General features: G+C 37.4%; 1 protein-coding gene across 1 annotated transcript in view; it reads right to left on the bottom strand.

The window, feature by feature from the left end:
• The window catches only part of UBE3C (ubiquitin protein ligase E3C), a 216,901-nt gene that overhangs the window by 145,170 nt on the left and 54,381 nt on the right, over positions 1–17,350 (bottom strand). Inside the window, exons 2-5 of the mRNA XM_006887657.1 lie at positions 14,665–14,718; positions 11,136–11,210; positions 10,184–10,330; positions 5,309–5,424 (exon numbers count right to left, since the gene is read on the bottom strand). Coding sequence (XP_006887719.1) covers positions 5,309–5,424; positions 10,184–10,330; positions 11,136–11,210; positions 14,665–14,718 — 392 coding nt within the window. The remainder of the gene's footprint in view (positions 1–5,308; positions 5,425–10,183; positions 10,331–11,135; positions 11,211–14,664; positions 14,719–17,350) is intronic.

Here is a 17,350-nt window from a genome sequence, read left to right as displayed (position 1 = left end):
TGGGACCTTCTAAGAATCAAATCCCTATGTGCATCCAGAAACTTCTCTAACAGGGTAAAAAGGGAAGCCACAGACTGGGAAAAAGTTTTTGGTAATGACATGTCAGACAAGGGACTTATATCTAGAATAATTGAAGTTTAAGACAACCTTGCATCAATATTCTCTAAGTGCCTTTTTTCAGGAGCATGTGAACATTTTGTGTCTCCATGTCACATTTTAGTAATTCTCATAATATTTCAAACTGTTTCATAATACTGTTGTGTATTTAACAATATAGTGTAAATATACCTAGCACTGGGAAATAAAAAAGGATGATGTAACTTACTTTACTGTAGTGGTTAGAAATAAAACCTGTAATTTCTATGAAGTATGCCTGTATTTGTTAGGAGCAAAAATGAAAGAAAATAAATCAAGAGAAGAAATCAGTCTACAAAGCTACTAGCTTATGTGAGCCACAGCAGTATCTATCAGAGGAACTAGATGATGACCAGCTAGTACTAGCAACCATTCTAATCCAGATGAGTATTGATGGACAGCAAGGGAGGAACACTTGGAATAGCATTCAAATACTTAAAATGTTGAGATTTACTAGACTAGTTGAGACCAGAGGCCATCTGTGATCAGTGGTCTAAAAGACTCTTTAAATGTTGGGATAAATCATCCCGAGGTCCCATCTCATTGGGACTGACTCACAGTTAACCTTCCACTGGGTTTTTGAGGCTGTCTGTCAAATGGGAGGATACTGCCTACTTTTCTCCCTCAGTGCCCATGTGGACTTGAACTACCAGAGAGGCTGGGCCTTTGGTCAGCACCATGACTCTCCATAGACTAGGCCACCAAAGGTCCTTTCTGGGAGTAAAGGGCACCATTAAAAATAGTCTACGCATGACTGAAAAATCAACAACTAAGCTATACTTAAGATGAGAAAACAAAGGACTAGGGAAACTGGAGTCATGAAAACGGAACTAGAACAAAATTAAAGAAGATCATATTATCACTGCTATTCATCTGTGTAAAAACTGCCAAAAATGAACCTCATATGCTGTGTAAATTTTCCTTAAATATATGTGTGTGTATGTACATGTATAACTATGTATGTATTTATTTTTAAAGGCTTTGTCAGATAGTGAAATTTAAATTTTAGTATGATAAGCACTCATCTAAACCAGTAATAAGTTCATATTCATTTCTTTTTTTAATTATTATTAAATTTTATTAGTTTAACGAACATTTACAGAGATTTTGGGTTTTCACTGATTCATTGTTGCATTGTTTTCTCTACCCTCCTCCCGTTCGTTCTTCCCCCCGCAATGTCTGTTTTAATTGTCCAAGTGCCACAGTGCTTCTCAAAGACATTTCTGATTAATCTCCTTTGTCAGTGTGTCCTTTGCCATTCCCTATCACTCCTCCCTGAGAGAGACTTCACCCTGATTCATAAGGAAAAGGGGATGGCGTATTCTCTTAGCTACTTCCTGCTGAATCGTTTCTTTTCTTAATAAAATCTTTGACACATGGTCACTCTATGTTTGGAGGACTCCTTCCTGCTTTGCCATGCAGTTGTTTGCTTCTAATGCCCTCACCTTCCCTATGCTTTCTTTGCTTGAACACTAGATGTTTTCTTTTCCTCCTCCTTCTTGGGTTCCTCCTCCTCCTCAGCTTTCTTTAACACCTTTTAATTCAGGGAGTTAAGGATTAAAAAACTAAGGATTAGTTTTTTGTTCTACTCACTTCTACGTGGCTGAATTTCATCTAGTTTTATGTTTCTCTTCCATTCCTTCCCCGCCCCTTCCTTGATTTGTTGCTTTCACTGCATTTACAACTACTTTTGTGAGCGCTAATGTCAGACTGAGGATTAAGATGCATCTGATCCAGGTTATAGTTTTTCCGATTACTTGTTATGGATCTGCGAGATGGACAATGAATAAGAAGACAGAAAAAAAATTGACAACATTGAACTGTGGTGTTGAAGAGCACTGAAAATTTCATGGATGGCCAAGAGAATGAACAGATTATGTCTTGGAGATGGGGCAGCCAGAGTATTTTTGGAGGCTTCACCTCACATATTTTGGACATCTTGCTAGAAGGTGATATTCCTTGAAGAAGGCCATGATGCTTGGAAGGATGGAGGATCAGCAAAGGAGATGAAGACTCTCAACCAGGTGGACTGACATGGTTATTGTTGCAATGGGTTCTTGTGTGTCAGGAAGTGTGAGGATGGCACAGGATAGAACAGGGTTCATATCTTTTGTTCATAGGGTCACTATGAGTCATACTCGACTCAATGGCACCTAATAAAAACAGTGCCTTCGTGGATAGAGTTGTGCTGCCAACTCAAAGGCAGGTAGTTCAAAACCACCAGCTGCTAAGAGGGAGAAAAATGGGCAGTAATATCATCCTATGCGATTTACCGTCTCTTAAAAAAAAACACCAAACACTGGAGGGTCAGCTAGGAGCCACTTTGCACCCTATGATAATTGAGTTTGTGTTTTTGTCCTTCTAGTTGCTACAATTAAAAACATAACTTACCTGAAACCCAACAGGGAATCTATAAGAAACCAACCAACTTCAATTTAGTCACTGGTCCAAGCCATGATGGTTTCCTGGCTGGATTATCATTCTCCTGTTTCCATTCTTACCCCCTCAGACAAAGACTCTTCAATTTGCAGAGGGTCTGTCTATTCCAGTGACTCCACTGTAAACTGGCTCTGATAGAAGCCCAATACTCCCTTTTTTGTCCATTTGTAACTCACTGTTATTGCCCATAATCATCATCAGTATCTTCATATGTCTAAGATGGCAAGTTACATCAGTGCTGCAACTTGTATATAAGTATGGTTTATTGTATCCTAAATATGTTGTAATTAAAAAGTTCCTGCAGTCAGTTTTCAATATGTTGTTGTTAAGTGCTACTGCGTCACTACAACTAATGGAGACCCTATAAACAAGTGACCAGAACTTTGCCCATCATCTCCAACTTGCACCATGCTCAATGCCAAGGTCACTCTGTCAATCCATCTATCTCATGGAGTCTTTCTCTGGCCCTCTACCTTTCCCAGCATAATGGCTGTTTACAAGGATTGGCTCCTCCTGACAACATGCCCAAGTGTGTGAGATCAAGTTTCACCATGTCTACCCTGGGTGCACTTCCTCCAAGACGGACTGGTTTGCTCTTTTGGCAGTGCTTGGGATAGTCAATCCTCTCCTCTAGTTTGACTTACCAAAGGCAGAATCTTCTTTGGTCTTCCTCATTTATTGATAAATTGGAAGATGTATAAGAAACAAAATAAAATATTATGGCTCATATCAGATTTACTTCAGACTTTAAACTGATATCCTTGATCATTAGCTCTTTGTGGAGAAGTCTTTGACAGATTTTCTCAATATAACATGATTTCTTGACTGTTTTGTAAGTGGTTTACGTCTCCTTCATTTTCTGCAAGCAAGGTTGTCTCATCTATATAATGTAGGTTATTAGTGAGTCTTCTTTGAATCCTGATGTCATGTTTTTATAGTCTAGCTTCTCAAATTACTTGCTCAGCATACAGACTGAATGTTGTTTTTAGGTGTCATCACAACAACTCTATGAACAACAAACCTGAACTCTGTCCTGCTCTGTACCATCTTCTTTGTCTCTGACATACTCAAGCCCACTGCTGCAATCACTATGTCAATCCATTTCATTGAGGGTCTTCCTTTCTTGTGCTGACCCTCCAATATTGAATGGGTATGAGGAAAGGATAACCTGCTGTAAAAAGATTTTTTTTAATATATAGTTTTCCAAGGAGGGTGATGAAGTCAGTCTTTTAACGAAGATCCTTAATAGCCATTTCCTTTATTTTTGTTATATCTTTTCAACAATTTTCTAGGACTAAATATTATCTTTTTTTTTAGGCCAAACCCCCAAATTATTGATTTTTCACTTAAATAATTTTACTGATTTCTTTTTAATAAGATTATACTTTCCAACATGATATACACTCTTCTGTCATAAAGATTACAGTCTTAAAAAAAAATCCGAAAACTCATTACCATTAAGTCAGAACAGATGCTAACACTCCAGTGAGTTTTCAGAGGTGGTAACATCAAGGAAAACAAAGGTTCTCACCACTGGGCTGATTGGCAGCATCATGACAGATGATAGAGATTCAGACTGTTGACAGCTTTAGTTTACTTGGCTCTACAATCAACACTCTCGGTTATCAGCAGCCAGGAAATTAAAAGAGGAGTTGCAGTACTTTTCATTCTCCCCCCAACCCCGATGTCAGTCCTGTTTTACACACTGGCACCGTGCAGTATTTGTCCTTTTGTGACTGAGATACTTTACTCAGCATAATGTCCTCCAGGTTCACCTATTTTGAATAATATTGCATGAGTTCCTTGTTTTTCAATGCAGCATAGTATTCCACTGTGTGAATATACCACGGTTTCTCTATCCATTCGTTTGTTGATGGGCACTTAGGTTGTTTCAAACTTCTTACTATTGTGAACAAAGCCACAATAAACATGGGTGTGCATATATCTGTATGGGTGTCAATTATGGTGTCTTTGGGGTATATTCCCAGTAGTAGAATTGCTGGGTCAAATGGTATCTCTATTTGCAACTTTTTGAGAAAGCGCCATACCGCCTTCCACAGTGGTTGTACCATTTTATACTCCCACCAACAGTGAATAGGGGTTCCAGTTTCTGTACAACCTTGCCAGCATTTGTTGCTTGCTGTTCTGTTAAATTTTACTATTCTGACAGGGGTGAGATGTTATCTCATAGTTGTTTTAATTTGCATCTCTATTAGAGCTAGGGATTTTGAGCATTTCTTTATGTGCTTGTTAGCCATCTGAATGTCCTCTTTGGTGAAGTGTCTGTTCATATCCTGTGCCCACTTTTGTATTGGATTATTTACCTTTATCTTGTTGTGGTGCTCAAGTATTTTATAAATTCTGGATATAAGTCCCTTATCTGATATGTCATTACCAAACACTTTTTCCGAGTCTGTGGCTTCCCTTTTTACCCTGTTGGAGAAGTTTTTGGATGTGCATAGGGATTTGAGTTAGATGATCCCATTCATCTATTTTATCTTTTCCCAGTTGTAGGAGTTTCTCACCTTAAAGATATTTTTAATTGCTATTCAATTTCCATGTCATATAGGTCAGGCTCAAGCAGGAGTAAAAAGTATAACATTATGAACATTCTAGTTGGGTTTTTTATTGTTGTTATTCATTGTGGAAAAGCAACTGTCTCAGGAAATGAGGTGTTCCTATAGACATTCAAAGTGATCATAATATATGAAGTTTCCAACAGAGATTAATTTACCTGCAACATAGGCTCATCAACCTCTTTATCTGAAACAAGCATGTGAGCCTCTCAGACCCGTCCAATTGCTTGACATACAGAGAACTGTGCTTAATTAAGTTCTGGTACATCCATATCTGAAACAACAAAATATATAATTCAGATTTTTCAATCCAAAAGAAATTACATCATTTTTTTATTTACATACTATTTTCAATTTCTTTAAGGAAGAAACATCCACTTTAACAAACCTAGTGAAGAAGTAATTCTTCTAAGTGAGGTTTTATTTAATATGCAAAATATTTTGTTCTTCCCATCTTAAAATATCAGTATTAAACTAAATTACTAAAACAAGCAAAAAAATCCCCCCCCCCCAAAAAAAACAAAAGTGTTGCTCATTTCTGGCTCATGGCCATCCTGGGTCATGTTTCAGAGACTACACCCATAGTGACCAGTAGGTACAGAACTTTCGGTTATCAGTCCAGCTCTTAACCTACTACACCAGGGCTCTTAAGTCACTAAACAAAGTACATTCAAAGGTCCTATCAGTTTGAAAGAAAATGTTTAATTTGCACAAACCAGCAATTCATAATGTAAACAACATTAATCCTAAATCACCCAGAATATTTCTCCTTTGTTAGTTTTCCTGTATGTATTTCAGCATCCTTTATTTCCTCCCCCCTTAAATGATTAGTTTATATCCTACACCCTACCTAAAAATCAGTGAAAGACAGGAAGAGGTTTCCATGAGTTGGACTGACACGGTGACTACGGCAGTGGGCTTGTGCATGGCAGAGATCATGAGAACGGCATAGGGCCAGGCTCAGATCTGTTGTTCATGGAGTTCCTATGAGTTGTAGTTAACTTGACAGCACCTAGTTAGTTTTTATTGCTTTTATTCAACGTGGAGTAACTATTATTTTAGGAAATGAAAATCAAAAGGTGTTCCTGCAGACATTCAAAGTTATCATCATAAAGTTCAGCTAACTATATAAAAGTTAGATTTCAAAGAGATTTCAGTAGTAAATGAAGACATGTATCACATTTCAGTTATTTCCTGTAAGCCCTTCTACAACACACCAAGATGATTTTTGCATTAGCGGGGATAAATCTATCCTACATGAGTGGGACCCTGCACAGCTAGCTTATGGACAAGACCATCATCTGAGCAGTTTTATCAGAAAACATTTTATTTAGAGTCCAGGCCTCCTTCCTTCAATGTGCTGTAATCTACATTCACTGAGCAAAACCTGGACAGATCGTTCGGACTCAGTTTGTTCCATAGCTCTGGGTTGTTTTTCCTGTCTCAATTGCCATCTCGACTGTATAACACCAGATAGAAGCCTGGGATTGTTGTACCTCCAGCTCCAGTAACTATGAGGAGAATTATCAAGCTCAGGTGCTTGCTGGCCGGTCTGAGGATCTGGGGGATTTTGTTTGTGGCTGAGGACTCAAGTCCAGAAGAGAGAAGAGAGCTGGCAGCCCCAGGATTTAGCATTCTCTACCTCAATCTCCCTCTTTCTGGATGCTCCCTCTGCCATGAACCCACAAGATTTCAGTTGGGCAGGTAATCAGTCACAGTATTCCATCCTCCTCATAAAAGATTAGGTTTCCATAGCAACTGGTAAGATTTCCCCATTCTAATGGATAGGATTCATCAACTACTTCAGCAGATTACTAACACTTTAAGTTAGATTTCTGTCATCTGCATCTAGAAGTCCTGGTTAAATAGCTTTCATTAGGCTGTAATGGTTTTGAAAACCCAATACTACCAATGAATCCCAACCACTTTCTCCACTATAAGTTTGTGTAACACAATGTTATGTTTTCATTTTATCGATTCCATCTAAAGCCAGCTGAAATGTAAAGACTGCCTCTTCAATGTAGCTAGTTATAATTTGCCACATAACCCCTTTAACAGTAAAACATCTTTTAACATATTATATTAACATTTAATAACCTTTCCCATATTTTCCCAGGGATCAATATAATACAGTGTGTCTAATGACTTGTAATACCCTTTTCCTAAAATCTATTCCATACATTAAGAAGTCAGAATTAAACTTTTTTATTGTCTCTCATTATTAGTATCTTTATAAACTCAATCTTTGTCTTCAGGAGGTGGAAGCACTACATCTGAGAACAGGAACATCAGCAAATCACATGCACTGAATAAACAGTATGATATACCATACAAAACAAAGGGGTGGCTGTAACCTGGATATATAGTTAAATCAGGGCTACTGGTACACGTTATAAACAGCTAAAGGGACTCTACAGGAAGTACAAGAAAAAAGCTCTAATTAGGCCAATTAACTAATTAACTGGTTAAACGTCAAGTTGTCTATTAAACACAAACTAAATGGAGTACTGCTAACTACATTAGAACACTTTCCAGATGAGATTGGGCACGTTCAGGGTGGTATGGCCATAGACTAGAATACTTTCCAGAATAGGTTTTAGCCAGTATTTTAGTCTTGAAAAATGTTTAATTCATGATTTGAGAAATCATTAATATCACCCTGTAAGGTTTACATTAAGAAGCCTGGTGGCATAGTGGATTGTCAGGCTAATAGTCTGAGGAGGTAGAGGGAACCTTCAAATTTGCAGCCAGCCCATCAGAAGTGTTGTTGTCATCAAGATTCATAAGCTTGTGACTGGCATCTGAAGCCTTGGGCCTTTGTGCCATTCTGGAGGTGTTCTTTTAAGTTCTAAGAGATGATCTGAACTCCAGGTTAGTAAAAGAAGTGTTGCATGGGTCACTGGTATCAGAATTGAGGAAAAAAAATGTGTATTGGACTTATGTTGATAGTTATCCTTGTATATCTAAACAGTATGTAGTATCACTACTTTTGATGTTTACTGTCTGTTACTTCTGTCATTATTATTATTATTTACTAAATGCAGATGAGTAGAACACCTCCACCTTCAAGCTGATGTTGGCTCCCAGTTAGCCTCCATCAAAAGACTTCCTATCTTCCTCCCAAGAAGTCACTGGCAGATTCAAACAACAGGAAATGTGTGGTCTTTTGGTTAGCAATTCAACATCCTCCGACTATGTCACCAAAGTGTCCTCACTGCTGAGTAGAACTAGGCAAATCTGAGAACTATACAATCTTCCAAGTGGACTGTATAGGCTGCTAACAGTGTAAATAGCACCTTTTAGGTGGGAACATGAAAATAAGATATACAGACCACTGACATGGGGATGGGTCCATTTTGCCATCCTACCAGGAAGAGTACGGAAAATTTTATGGATTACTAAAAGAAAAACAGGTATGTCTTGAAGAAGGTGCAGCCAGAGTGCTCACTGGAGACAAAGATGATGAAGCTTTGCCTCACATACTTTGGATATGTTGCTAGGAAAGGCTATTCATTGGAGAGGGACATAATACTAGAGAGGGTGAGGGATGGCAAGAGAGAGGAAGACCTTCAATCTGGTGGACAGACACAGTGACTGTAGCAATGGCTCAAGTCAGAGATTGTGAGGATGGCACATGACAGGACAGGTACAGATCTGTTTCTCATAGGGTCACTTTGAGTCGTATTTGACTGAACAGTGAGCTGTATTCAACTTGATGGCACCTAACAATAATAACAAAAAAGCTTAAATTGAGCAGGAAGAAGAAAACATTACTATCAAATCTCATTACCATCAGAGGAAACTGCATCCTTCCAGCCAGGGATCCCTGCTCAAGATGAACAGACAGAACAAGACCAGGACACAGCAGCCCAGACAACAGTAGGAGTTTCAGCAGAAGCAGTAGAGCAATAGAGCAGTGGAGAACAAGAAATCAGTGAGACAGAGCTACATCTGCTGCGTTAGGGAGCCAGAGTCAAGTGCCTTAGCACAGAACTGGAAGAACTTAAACAGCTTTGTAAAATTTGACCAAGCACAGCGTAAAAGGCCAATGCCAAGTGTCAGAAGAAGGTATGAGAGCATGCCTGAGAAGCAGCTGTCCTGATTGAAGAATTGTATTCTGGGTGTTTCCAACATGATCTGTAGTCTGTTATTTCTTAATAAATCCCATCATTGTAAGGGTTTGTCTTTGAGTCTGTGTGGCCAGGCAATGAATTGGTGAACCCAGTGGTAGAGTGGGAAGATGGTTAGTGCTAGAATTGATAGCACAAGGTTTGGAAGGCTTGTGCTGAGGAATCAGCTTTGTGCTGTTGACATTTTTTTCTTGATGGAGATTTTCTCCTTTTGTGGACTTAATAATAGAGATCAGACTCTACTTCCTCAACACTTGCCCCAGGGTTCTGCTAGTGGCCAGATACCTTATGCCATTGGGCTTCCCTCTGCAGCACTCTAAGATCCGGGTCACACTGCCTCGATGGCACACAACACCCTGAATACAGAGCCTTAGTCATCACTGAAAACATCAAAATCCTACAAAAACTTCAATAATACAACAGCATTGTGGGTGACTGAAAAAGAGAAGAGATCTTCACAGATTTATACTGACGCCTTTAAAGATGACATAACACAGTGTCAGTGACATAACTGACGCCTTTAAAGATGACAGATCACAGTGATCTAAAGCAAAGACATAGAAAATGGTATCTGGAATGATGTGTCAATGAGAGCTAAGATTTGACAATGGGAACAGACAGAATTGGTAGGTCAATATATTATTCTAGTTTTTAGGATACTTGACATTTTCTAAAAAAAAAAAATTATCTTGATTCTAACAAAAATTTGTATTTACGTTTCAAGAGATAACACCTGACTATCTTCTTCCCACAAAAATGGCCTATTGCAGATGGCTATGAACAAAAATTCACAAAGATGAGACCTGTTAGAGAAGTTATTTGTCTTGATAGCCTTTTACTTTGACTCACCTTTCCCACTATAATTTAGAAAATATATAAGGTGAAAATGTAGTTCACACTCACCAAACGTTTGGAATCTTCATTCTGCTTGTAAAAAAACAGAAGCTGCCTCACCAAAAGGGTAAGGTTGGCACCATTAGCAATGGGGAAAGTGCTACCGGACTGTGATAAATTAGCACAATGATCAAATGCACTTCTTTGGATAGAATACTGAAAACAAAACAAAAATAAGCACATTACACAAGTATATATTCATTATATATGGCAAATGTTTTAAAAGAAGTGATAAAAAAGAAAAACTAAAAGACTGTCATGAAGATATCAGTAAAATGTTGTTGTAAGTGCCGTGAGTCTTAGATGACTCATAGCGACCCTATGAACGAAAGACCTGAACACTCGTATAACTTTGGTTGTTTCTCCATGTTCAGAGTTTTCGGAGGCAAGCTTTCAGACGTTCCAAGCTTATTTTAATCGTAAAGCTCCACCAAACACTGTCCACCATGGGTAACCATTATTGCATTTGACACATCAGTGTCACAGTGTTTAGCATCACAGCAACCAAGAGTTACCTCTGTACGGCAAATAGGCAAGAGCAGTGCTATACACTTAGAAGAATGTTTGGCCAAAAACAATTAAAACCAGGCCTGAGGGCCGCAGATTAAAATCACCTACCTTTGGCTTGGAAGCATAACTTTCTATCCACTAGGCCAATGAATGGCTCTTAAACAAGCCACTAATAAGAAAGAATCTCCCACTGCTATTGTTTGATATCAAAATCGCATGCACTGTGGCTCATGATTATATTTTGTCCTATAAAAATAACTTAAAGATTGGCCTCATTATAAAATTTATACAAAAATAACTAATAAAATATAACTAGTAAATAGAGAAAAAGGACTTTCACTAAAGAGCATATAAAAACACACATAAAGCAGATTCTATATAAAGTACAAGGTTATATTTAAAATAAGCTCTCATATGCTCTAATTCTTTTCAATAATAAAAATAAACTTACTTGCTGTTTTCTGTCTCTATAACCTCTAATAAATGACTGGATAATTATTGCATTTTTCAATCTTCGCCTTTCTTCCTAAATAATAAAGGGGGAGGGGAAGACATAATCAATTTGAGGCCATGAAAACAACATCTAGTAATGCAGTAGTAAAAATTCATGTACCATAAAACTCCTACTCTTAATATGTACTGTTCAATAGTTTGGAATATATTTGTAAAGTTGTATAGTCATATCATGATCTATTTCTGGAACACTATCATCAGTTCAAAATGAAAGCTTCCACATTAGCAGTCATTTCCCATTTTCTCATGTGCCTAGCTCTCAGTAACCACAAGTTCCTTTTCTCTCTCAATTTATCCATTTTGGGTATTTCCTACCAAAACTACAATATGCATTTGTCTTTTTTTTGCATTTGTCTTATTATATTTAGTATGATGTTTTCAATCTTCATCCGTGTGTTAACATTTCATTCTTTTTATTACCAACTAATATTCCATTGTACAGACAGATCATATTTTGTTTATCCATTTATTAGTAGATGCATATTTGTGTTGCTTTTATCTTTTGGCTGCTATCAATAATGCTACTCTGAACACTCATGTAACAAGGCTTTGTGTGGACATGTTTTCTGTTATCCTACACATAAACTTAGGGATGGGGATTTCTGGGTCATATGATAACTCTTTATTTAACATTTTGAGAAACCGCTAAATTGTTTTCCAATGTAGCTATACCATTTTACAATCTTATCAGCATAAGTAAGATATTTTTTTAAGAAACATAACATTTTAATAGATGAAATTAATAGTCCAGTACATACAAGGTAAAAACTTGAAATTGGTGTAAATTAACAAAACACACTCACAATGCTTTTCCCTCATGAGCAAATTACACAGCAAAGTCATGTTCTTTCCCCACTAATTATACTAATCCAATGATTGTTAAAAAAAAAATCAACCAAAACAACCGCCATACAAAAAAGGTGGCTACATCCATGCATAAGGTGTGAAAATTGAGGTAATCCTTACATAGAGGGAGGGAAAGAGAAAGAGAGGGAGGGAGGGTAGGAGGGGGGGGGGAAGGACATGAACCCATGACCTTCTTCCTGCCCAATGATTGCGGAATTCTGGAAGGTGGGTTAGATTAGAGGGTAAATCCATGTTACACCGCTTTTATCTCTCAATCTCTACTGTGTATGATCTGGTGAGCACCTGGGCCTCTGGCTGTGTAAGTGGTGTACAAGGCCCTGCCTCTTAGAAGATTCCCCTCAAGCATTTATCAGGGAGAGGGAAAGGAGACTTCATCAATGATTTATTTGGTATAAATGGAGGGGGACACAGAATAAGTATCTTCCTTTCAATCTGGGATGGAAGTAGGGGTTTGGGGCGCAGTGCTAATTCACACAATTCGAATTTACTGGCAATAAAGTCCTGGGCGACAGGGAAAAAAATGAAAAAGAAAAAAATTCATTTTATTATAAAAAAGACTAGAATAAAACAGACAACCTAAACAATCATTTGGCAAGGATTAGTTTCTTATTTCAATGAAATATTTTCATTGACTTGAGATTATCTTTAAAATTATCAATGATCAAGGAACCAAGAAGGAAGAGTTAGGCATAGGAAAAACCCTTGGAACCCAAAGTTGCTGAGCGAAGCACCTCCTACACCTAGGGGAAGACTGATGCCAAGACACATGTAGATCTCCAAGGAATCCTGGATCCACAGGCAAAAAGACAAGAGCTGTCTCCCACAGGCAATCGAGAAAGAACACTTTCCTAGAGCTGGTATCCTGAATCTGGGCTTCTAACCTCCTAGACTGTGACAAAATAAACATATATAGATACACATACACAAGGGGGCTCTGGTAGTTCAATGTAAGGAATTGTGCTGCTAATCCAAAGGTAGGTAGTCTGAATTCACCAGCTGCTCTGCAAGAGAAAGATGAGCAACTTCTTCCCATGCAATTTACTGCCTCTGAAAACTCGCTGGAGGGGTGGTTATGGGTCAGTTCTGCCTAAACCATATGCAACAACTACAATAATTTATAATTTCAGTAACCTATTAAAAATATTTTTCCTCATCATTATAACTACTCTTTGCAGTCTATGTATTATACTCTGTATAAGAATTAACCACTTTCATTTTTACAATAATCTTATGAGTACGATTCTTATTTCAAAGATCCAGAAAGAGATTTCCAAATACTTGGGTAAAGATGTCATAGAATCAAAACACAAACATATGCTTGAATCTAAAATCTATACACTTACTACACTACATTCTTTTACATTCTACGAATGCCATCAGATTTGGGGCATATTATCAGAAGGCTCCAGTCATTTAAGTTCATAGTGTAGCTATGAGTCATAGTTGACTCAACAGCTTAACAACTTTGTGATTGCCACCCATCATGCTTGACATGCACATACATATTCATCCATATAATCATGGGAGTACAGCATATCATCAAGTCTGATAATTCAATGTATTCTCTGAGTTCCAAATGGTTATGACAAGAAGTGATCTGAGCGTTTTAGAAACCAGTAATCATTACAACGATTCTACCCACTACCATCAAGTCGATCCCTCTTTCAAGTTTCTGAAGCTATAAGTCTAAACAAGAGCAGGCTGCCTCCTCTTTCTCCCTTGGAGCAGCAGGTAGATTTAAGCCACCAACTTTCAGATAAGTAGCTTACCACTTAAACACACTCTGCCACTAGGGTTCCATAATGATTACACATATATTCAATTAAAGCTCATATATGAAATCCAGAAAGGATTCTGAAACTTAAAATATACCTAGTCCTTACTCCTTACATAAGGCGCTCTCATGGCAAGAAACTGTGCTGCAATCCCAAAGGCATGTGGACCAGTGGACCAGTGGCTTACTGGTAAGGAATTGTTGTGCCGATGCAAAGGTGCATGACTGAAATACATGCATGGTTTAAACCCACCAGCTACTCCACAAGGAAAGAATAGACAATCTCCTCCTGCGCAATCAATTTTGTTTGTGCCTCTACAAACTTGCTGGAGAGTCATCTAGGGGTCGGTTCCAAGTCAATGGTGCACCACAACAACTCCTTACATATTAACATAGCTAGGTCTAAGAGTAGGTCATGTAAAAATATTCATTATATGAAAATGAAGGATGATCACATCAGATTGCAAAATGGAGCCTGACTAAATCATTAATTAATTGTCAAAATTATGGCATTACAAATTTCCAACCCTAAGAATCATGGTTCAGCCAAGCTGTTAATAACCATAATCATCACAGCCAGCACTACTCTTGCCTAGCACCTCTGTGTTCATTACAATGTCAACTGTACAAAATGTCACTTATGTATAAAATATTTTGGACAGATTTTATTAACTATTGATGTAAATGCAAATTCTTGGGTAACAAACAATAAGAGGAGAAGGTTTGCATTGTATCTATGCTCTAACACACATTAAAAGGAAATTAAAGTTTGTTTGAATGCTGTAAGAAAAAGGTTTTCTATAGAGAGTATTGTAAAGCTGGTTACCTCTCTCTTTCTTCTTTCTTCCTGAGTACGATGTAAAAGAGAAGCCTTTTCTTCCTAAACCCCAGAAAAGAGAAAAGAAAGTAAAACGATTAAACCTTCAAACTTTTCAATTAACAAATGCACAGAATCTTCTAACCCAGAAAATATTTTAAAGATCATCTAACCTAACCATTTTAGTTCATGAGATGCAAAAGTTAAGGAACGAGAAGTTAAGGATTTTCTCAAGGTTACAGGTCTAATTAAAGTTTGTCTGCAGTAGCTTCATAAGAATAAAATCCAATTTCTTCACATACCTAGTGAAAATAAGTAAAACAGAAAACTTAAATAGAACTGGCCTATTTCAATATTGACTTCAATATCCTGGTTATGGCTCCTTAGTTTGGCAAAGAATACTACCTGGGAATATTGGGAATATGTGTAAGCGACTTCTCTGCATTGTTTCTTATAACTGCATGTGAATATACAATTATCTAGATAAAAATGTACGGAGAGAAAATTTACTTACTACTAAATTAAAAAATATTTTTCCATCATATGTAAAACTAAATTTTGAGCAAAATTACTTAATTTGGATAATAACTGGAATAAACACTTCAAAAAAATAATAATTGCATTTTAAGAACAACTACTCTCCCCCTAAAAACTGTTCAAGTTTATAACATGTGGACACTGTCATTATTTTAAATTTAACTCAAAATAAACTTTTAGAAGACATTAAAAATTAGTCAATACAAAAATAAATGTAAATCTCTTAACAGAAGCATATACTTGATCAAAATATGTCAAGAACAAAAAGCTAAACCATCCCTATGACTGGCTGTACACTGGACCACTGAGAGGCACACGGTTATTGGGACTGGCTGCGATTTGGAAGTAGAATTATAGGCCTTTCTTTCTAGTCGACCTTACTGTGGAAGGTCTGCTGAAGCCTGCTGAGCCTCAGTGGCTATGCAGGAAGCACATTAGCCAGGAATCAAATGAAGCCTTCCCACATAGAAAGTAAGAATTCTACCACCAAATCACTTGTTATCATTATGTGCCGTCGAGTCAAAATTGACTCACAACTGGCCCTCCACTGCTGAACAAGCTTTCCAACGCTAGAATCTTTACAGAAGCAGACCATCACATCTTTCTCCCATGCGGATGCTATGGGTTTAAACAAGCAATTTGTTGTTCTTGTCAGGAGCATAACAATCAACCACTGCATTACTGTCACTCCTCTCCAAGTGTCTACGGAAGGTGAACTATTATTAGTGCCTTCTCTTAGACACTATAATGGAGAAATCATGATCTTTGTTCCAGAAAAGCAAAGTTTAATATAAAGACGCTTTTATCTAGAATCCCTAGCTAAAGGAAACAAGATCCAGTGGGGTCCACTCAGTACCTGGGTAAATTCTTCACCACAGACAATAAGGACCAAAGCATATATTTAATTCAAAGCAACACTGGAACTTCTAAGCAATTTCATTATGAAGCTGTATGGGACGAGCCACACAGCCTGTAGAGGTAATGTTAGATATGCTGAGGATTCCTATTCATAGACTTTGTTGTTATCACTTGCCATCCAGATGATTCTGACTCATGCTGACCCCATGTGTGACAGGGTACAACTGTGCTCCACAGGGTTTTCACAGCTGCAACCTTTCAGAAATAGATAGCCAGGTCTGTCTCCCAAGATTGGTCCCTTGGTGGATTCAAGGTACCAACCCTTTGCCTATTAGTCAAGTGCTTAAATATCTGTGTCACCTCGGGACTTTGATTACTTGAAAATTAAAATCTCAGAACATGATAATTATGTAAATGCAAGTCACTTCTTTTAGTTGTACTCAAGTGCTATAAAATTTTTACTAAAACTATTTTCATTTCAAAAAATGATACAGTAAACAACCTAAAACAATGGATAGCAAAGCATAAGCTATTTCATCAAGGAAATGATATTAACATGTTTTATACATAAAGACATTAAGAAATACTTAAGATACATAACAGTTACCATATAGAGTTTAAACATGTACATATACTAAGTTACATAGGAACATAGTCTACGATCCATTTCAGTTGTAACAATGTTCATTTGCCCATACCACTCCACCATATCCTAGGTAAAGGAAGGAGTGCACTATGATTTTCAAGACAAGGGGAGAATGAATGCATGTGCAACATATATAAAGCTGGCACTTACTGAGTGCTTATCATTTTCATGCTAAAGCAATATCCCAAATTATTCTGTTAATTTCTATATTCTTTAGAACAATTCTACAATGTAGGTACTACTATTTGTCCAGTTAATAAGAGAGTGAAGTTCAAAAGTGGTAGATATACAATCCCCTTTTTTTTATATCATCTCCTTGGCCATCTTATCTGAAAGAGCTTCACTTCTACCTGTTGCTTTTACTTACTGTACTTAAACTTTCCAGTATATGAAATAATAATGGTTTACTTGTTTTCTTCTGATCTCCTTATTAAATAAGGAGGACCAAGACTGCTTGGTCCTTACTCAAAACTACTCACAAACATACATGCTATTACAGAGTAATCTCCAAGACACACAGTTACATTAAAAAGCAGAGTAGAGATGATGCCTACAGAACTTTTAGGATACAAAAGAAACTGGAAAGGGAGCTCTGGGGGCCTAGTGGCAAGACACTGCACTGCAATCCCAGAGGTGGTGGTTGTTGTTGTTGTT

The sequence above is a fragment of the Elephantulus edwardii genome, unplaced genomic scaffold, assembly GCF_000299155.1.
Source record: "Elephantulus edwardii isolate Elephantulus edwardi_28Jun2011 unplaced genomic scaffold, EleEdw1.0 scaffold00060, whole genome shotgun sequence".
Classification (NCBI taxonomy): Eukaryota; Metazoa; Chordata; class Mammalia; order Macroscelidea; family Macroscelididae; genus Elephantulus; species Elephantulus edwardii.
The sequence above is the reverse complement of the archived record's forward strand: the minus strand, read 5'-3'. Positions and strand labels throughout refer to the sequence as shown.